The 7,061-nt window shown below is 41.5% G+C and overlaps 1 protein-coding gene across 1 annotated transcript in view; it reads left to right on the top strand.

The window, feature by feature from the left end:
* The first annotated feature begins 4,831 nt into the window (after positions 1–4,831).
* Positions 4,832–7,061, top strand: part of LOC145500233 (mucin-like protein) — a 39,257-nt gene continuing 37,027 nt past the window's right edge. The window contains exon 1 of the mRNA XM_081479750.1: positions 4,832–6,077. Within this exon, the coding sequence (XP_081335876.1) occupies positions 6,017–6,077 (61 nt within the window). The 5' untranslated portion in view covers positions 4,832–6,016. The remainder of the gene's footprint in view (positions 6,078–7,061) is intronic.

The raw sequence follows: 7,061 nt of genomic DNA, 5'->3' as shown, positions 1-7,061 counted from the left end.
TTACGACACTTACTGACCAACGTGAAAGACAGAGACGAACCTAACGACAGACAGGGAGCAGTTTACAAGATCAAATGCTCCGACTGCCAGGCTTCCTACATTGGTGAGACTGGCAGAAACCTTAACACGAGACTGACTGAACACAAACGAGCCACGAGAAATGGTGATGCCAACAATCACATTGCTGTACATCATCAACTGACAAACCACAACATTGACTGGGACTCTGCTCAGTGCTTAACCTACAGTACAAACTATTCTCAACGACTGACCCTGGAAAGCTGGTACACTAACCTAGAACAAACGCCTCTTAACAGATGTCAACAACTACCGGCGCCTTACAAACGACTTATCCACGACAGAAACGAAACCGACAAACGGACTTCTAACAGACCGACTTAACAATACACGGACCAAAACCGACCTACTTGACTAACAATAGACGGATCGAAACCCACCAATGACTGATGACAAACTTTACACGAGTCTTTCAGCCAATACCATCATGGCTATACTGACCAATCACGTTCAACAGACCAGACTTATAAGATCATCGACTGACAAACACTATTCACTTGACTCTGAAGATAACTTCCGCTCAGGTTGTCGAAACGTCAGTCACCAACAACAGTTCTTTTCAGAACTACACTCACCCGGACGATCACACTATACGAACTACTGATACTCCTGGGTTCAAACCATTTACTGTGAAGTACAAAAGAGTCAATAAAATATGCAGAAAATTAATGGGAGGGTTATAAAATAAATAAACCCCTTTCTGGCTCGCTGGTATGTCGGCCGATAAAGTCCTTGGCTGAGAGACTGTCCTCAAAATTTCACATTTGCCCTCGAAGCTTCGCTTCTCGGCCAAATATTCATTTTTCGGACAATATATCACCCGCGGACATTATCAGCCGACATACCAGGCGCCAGAAGGGGTTTATTTACTAAATAACTCAATAATGAAGATGTGCGAATTATTGAAAATGTAATCATGCAGGTAAAATCCGTGAGCCTTGTCAAAGCCGATATACCATTTCGAAACATTTGCGCTTTTCCATTTTCACAGGCTAGATCCACGCTTTCTAGGAATTGCTTTGGCAAATTAATGTGCAATACATTTATTGTTGAAATGCAATCTGTGATTTTTGAAGCTTCCTAGAGTGATGTTGTGCAACCTCTTTCTGTACTTATTCCTGTGATTCTACTTAAAAGGGATTACAAAGCACTTCGTCTCTTTGTCATTTAAGCCTGGTTTTCACTAGCGACGCAAGCACAAGCGCAAGCACAACAATTCTTACTTCGCCGTTAAAACGGCCTTGACGCAGGCATAAGCACAAGCGCAAGCACAAGCACAAGGATCAAATTTTTCCTTTATCTTGTGCTTGCGCTTATGTTTGCGTTTGCGCTGCAACAAGTGAAAACGAAATACCGCTCAGGCATAACACAAGCACAAGGATATTTACCACACGTGGTTATGTTAGGCCAGTGATTAAGTGTTAAATATCGACTGAATTTGGTCAAGCGATGTTCAATCGATAACCACATGAATTTAGTTTTCGCGGTAGAGCCAACGCACCAAGACACGCACGTGCACACAGTGATCTTGGCGAGTATATGCTGTTTATTTCCAAGTGCTTGCTCAGAAAACGAACTCATCTGGGCTACTTTTCTTGCCTGCCGAAGGAGGACGTAGTAATGCAGAAACGTCGATCTTCCCCAAGCTCAGATGCCCAATTTCTTTCTTTATGCTAGTTGTTTCAGTCAAATCTTTTCTCTCCCTGCCTTCTTACTCCTCGAATAAAAGCCCATAAGACATAAGAGTTCCAGTCCAATCGGCATTTGAACATTTTACGCGGGCTTTCCGATTTTTAGCATGCTCAGTTCTTCAATGAGGTATTTTTGTTAACACTCGACATCTCTATACGGACAAAAACCAAACATCTTTGATACGCAATTTTTTTCCAGTGATATGACCGCAAAAGTAATTCCAGGCACTCAACCGACACCTTCTTCCCTTTCCCGTCATACACACCTTGCCACTACCCCAATCCCCCTCCTTCCTCCAGCCCTGGGCTTGTTATTGTACTGTCGGTCCGGAATTGAACCGGATACCCGATCCTTGTTGTGGATCATGGGCAACGTCAACGAGACTCTGGTGCAGGGACGAAGGCCAAACGCCACCTCCCGGATTGAATGGTTACGGCATTTGAAGACTTAACAAATTCGCTGGACACCCGTTTGGGACTGAAGGAACCATGATTTGCAAATTCAGTATGAATTGACAATCTGTGTCTTCCATTTTTTTTTTTGAAAAGATGTGTGACATCTATAACTACCGTAAATTTTGAATATGCGTGAATCTGATGCTAATCATTTAAAATGGATCGTTAAAAGAAGAACAGTGATTTCTAGAATTAAGCAAGAGTTGTCTTTGTTGGGTTTACATATATTCACATATTATGTGAATGTTTAAATATATATATTGAAACTATTTTATGTAAATGTTGGAATATGTGATAATTTAATTTCTGTTATATACCGAACGAAAATCTCGCCGATGATCAGCGGCGAGGAAATTCTGTCTGTATAATAAAGGAACCAAAATCTCGCCGATGTTCAGCGGCGAGGTAATTCTGTCTGTATAATAAAGCAACCAAAATCTCGCCGATGTTCAGCGGCGAGGTAATTCTGAGATTTTGGTTGCTTTATTATACAGACAGAATCACCTCGCCGCTGATCATCGGCGAGATTTTGGTTCCTTTATTATGCAGACAGAATTACCTCGCCGCTGAACATCGGCGAGATTTTGGTTGCTTTCTTATACAGACAGAATTACCTCGCCGCTGAACATCGGCGAGATTTTGGTTCCTTCACTATACAGACAGAATTACCTCGCCGCTGAACATCGGCGAGATTTTGGTTGCTTTATTATACAGACAGAATCACCTCCCCGCTGATCATCGGCGAGATTTTGGTTCCTTTATTATGCAGACAGAATTACCTCGCCGCTGAACATCGGCGAGATTTTGGTTGCTTTCTTATACAGACAGAATCACCTCGTCGCTGAACATCGGCGAGATTTTGGTTGCTTTATTATACAGACAGAATTACCTCGCCGCTGAACATCGGTGAGATTTTGGTTGCTTTATTGTACAGACAAAATTACCTCGCCGCTGAACATCGGCGAGAAAGAGCGTCTATATGTGTTAATGTTATTTTGCATATGAAACTAGTATTCATATATTGAGAACATGGCGTAATTTTTGCCGTTCTGTATATTGAAAGAATCACATAATATGTGTTGGTCAGAACGCCGGTCTTTGTTGATTACGGAAGCAAGTGTCCGTGTGTCCATTTGTTTGTGATGCATTTGGTAGTGAGTGAGACGAGGGATGAAACTAGTGAGTTAGTGCGTGCACGTCAGATTCAAAAGAATAGAGGAAGGAGTTCAAGGATGGATGACTACTAATGGCTCATTTGTTTTATGAATACATTTTTGTCGTACGTATTGGCTGATTTAAGCTGAACAGTTGGAATGTCGTACATGTTTTGTTTTAAATTAATTCTTTCTTTGAGTAGAGCTTGATCGTCTTAATTTGTTCGTGGGATGAACAAACATGTGGATCGCGTTCAATGTCATAAGGTTCATATTGTTCAGTGATTCAAAATGTGCTTTCAGTTTAGTGCTACAGATTGACACAAACCAGTGATCAAGGTTTAATTTATTCCAAGCAAACTCATCTGCTTATCTGGACGCACTCTTGAAGTTACAAATTTCTCCGTTGCAAACTTCAACGCCCACGGCTCTGACTTTAGAAAACAAGAAAGATAGCAGGTAATTTTATTTTTGCTTAATTTCAGCTTGGGTCTCATTATATATTATTCTCACTACAGACCTTATTTTGGTGTATGCACTCAGCCAAATCATTAAGAACCATTCTTGACCATTCCGAAAAGATTAATTTGTCTGGCAATCTATCAACTTGACTAAATTGAACGTCAACTGCATAGTCCCGCATTAGTTTATGTAGCACTCAACTAGAACGTTGCCTTAGGCTCATGTTAGGAACCTACTGATGGCAAAACTAAACTAGCACGCCTTTTGAAATTGAGTCCAGTTACGTACGTTTCCAGAGTCCTAATTAACTGCTCTCCGAGCAGATGAATAGGAGACTATCGGCACAGGATTGGTCACCGTGTAGATGTAAAAGTACTAGGTTTGAAACGTATAGTGGTCGACGTAGTCGTACGCAATCTCCTACTCGCACTTCTATTTATTGAGTCAAGAGACTTTAACTGGAACCATGCAACTACATTCAGTAAACAAGCCTAATTTTGAGTAACTTCACTTTTGAGTTTTTCCATGACGTCTCGAATCGTCGCACACATTCTTAGGACCTGATTACATCGCGAACTTCAGCCCGGGCTGAAATTTGAGCCTGGTTAGGGCCTGATTACATGGCGAATTTCAGCCCGGGCTAAAATTACAGCCTGGTTAGCCGGGCTGGAATTTCAGCCCGGCTTACGAAACAAATTCTCATGAAATCAAATTGGCGATTACATGAAGAGGGATTCAGCCCGGGCCGCAATTCAGCCCGGGCTGAAAAGTCTGAAAAAATCCCATGTAATCGAAACGGAATTTCAGCCCGGGCTGAAAAGCAGGAAATAAGATGGCTGCCGCTAAGAAGTAGAAACGATCTCAATGGAATAAAGGCGATAAAATAGAGAATCTCTCTAATTTCAAAGCTTTGATGGAATATAAGAACATCGAGACAAGATTAAACAGCACGAGGCTGTCAGGGAAGCTATGAACTCGGCTAGCTTGAGGACATATTTTCTTTCTATAAAAGTACGTCTTTCTGGTTGAGAGACAGGTTTCGTTTCAGTTCCATCATCATTGTAGGGTGTTACTATCCCAAAAAGTTTAAAATTGAGCGCCAACAAAAGGTCAAACTACGAGAGAAGCAACGCGCCTATTTTCACGATTCGTGTTCTCGGCGCCATTTTGATCCTCTGAAGACTTTTCGCACACAATTTCATATTTGGCGCCGAGGCTAATATTTCAGCCCGGGCTGAAATTCGTTATGTAATCGCAACATAATTTCAGCCCCGCTAGCCGGGCTGAAATTTCAGCCCGGGCTGAAATTCGCCATGTAATCAGGCCCTTAGCCGGGCTGAAGTTTCAGCCCGGCTTCTGAAACAAATTCTCATGAAATCAAATTGGCGATTACTTGGAGAAGGATTCAGCCCGGGCCGCAATTCAGCCCGGGCTGAAATTCGTCATGTAATCGCAACAAAATTTCAGCCCCCCTAGCCGGGCTGAACTTCGCCATTTAATCAGGCCCTTAGCTACTACATCTTTGCATGCGGATATCTTAACAACCAGTCAGGATATCGACATATATAGGCTGACACACGTTTGTTCATTGATGCCTGGCGTGAATAAGAATGTGCCGCTATTTGGCTCGTGCTGCAGCATTCGATATCCGATAAGTTCAATAGAAGGAACCTCGGTCGTTCAATGGTTTACCGGCTTCTGACATTTCTTGAAAGAAAAGGTCGCTTGAATTATACTACTATCGTAAACAACATTTATTAAACTTTCTACTGATGTATAGTTTATTGGAATTTTTTTTTTTTTTAATTAATTTCCAGGTCTTTGTTTCCAACAGTAATTAACTCAAACTTTTTAGTTATGTAGACGTTGCGGTAAAAATAAATAAAGTGTAGCCTCGGGGATATAGCACTTGTTTGGGGTAGCTGTTATGGTTATTTGGACGTGGTCGAGAAAATTGAGGGGCAAAGCAGCCATTTCATGTCATAGCGTCGCATCCGAATGTGGTTGTGAGTGGAACCGATAAATTGTCCCTCTCAAAACCTTTGAATTCATTGTCCTGACAAAATCTCATAATCAGTTTAGAATTCCGGTCCCTGGCTCCTGAGGTTCAGGTTAATCGTGTCTTGACTGAAGTCTTTTGGAAGGTATATTTAAAACGACAACAGAGTAGCGACAATGGCAAAATTTTATTTCATCGTGACAGTTATCATCCTTCAAGGATTTCTCCTGTCGTATGGTAAGTGGAAAAGTGTATTATCTATTTGCTTAGTTTCGGACGTCTGTGGGTAAAGATAAAAGCCTTCAGCGAGAAAAGAATCGAAGAAAAAGTCTCCTGGGCGTTGCGCATTGAATAGGCAGCTGGTGAATGCGGCTAAAAATTTGTCAGGACAGAGCCCCCGTTATTCGGTTACAAGTGCACGGTACTCACCTTAACTAAGCATTACTTAAATAGACAGGAATGGGATTCAAGGTCTCGCTTAGTATCCTATGTTGTACTTGAATGGCTTAAGTGCTGATAGCCCGCTGATTAGTGAACACTTTGAACAATAACATTAGTTATCGATGTTATGTAATACCAGGGCTCGTCTGTTTAGCGCAGGAAACACTGCAATGGTAGAATATCATTTCTAGTTTGTGTGCATGATTTATTCCGGAATTTCTGCTCTTCAAGAGTTGGTTTTAAGGAACACTGTTAAGAGATTCCCGTTGTGCTCACCCGTTACAGTCGCAGCTTCGTGAAACAAATACCTCTCGTGTTATTTCATCGCTGAAACAAAGCTTGCAACTTGGAAGACTATAGAACAATCGCATGGAAGAAAGCTCGATATATCTGCGTTCAAGTTACATTGGAAATTACGGAAATCATATGTGACTATGTTATTACTAAAAATCACAAGAATATAAAGTATGCATTCTGTATAAGGTCATATTCGTGAAACATCGAACAATATAAATCTGCATTGACTGCCAAAACTTGATTAACTTAAGCCCTCCAACTCGCTTTATTAGATGAAAATATTGCTTCCCGATAGTTCTCAGGAAGATGCATTGTTTTCTGTATAATCACTGAAGAAAACGTAGTTTGCAGTAGGTGACCAAGCTAACGGTTAACATACCGCGACTTTGATGCGTCCCTTCGGTTGATAGAAGAACAATACGCTATTCATTCGCGGGTAGACAAAATAACCTATTAACTGGCGTCTCATTGTGGAGCCGGCAT

Source organism: Orbicella franksi, chromosome 10 (genome assembly GCF_964199315.1).
Source record: "Orbicella franksi chromosome 10, jaOrbFran1.1, whole genome shotgun sequence".
Lineage (NCBI taxonomy): Eukaryota > Metazoa > Cnidaria > Anthozoa > Scleractinia > Merulinidae > Orbicella > Orbicella franksi.
This window is presented reverse-complemented; position numbering and strand designations above follow the sequence as displayed.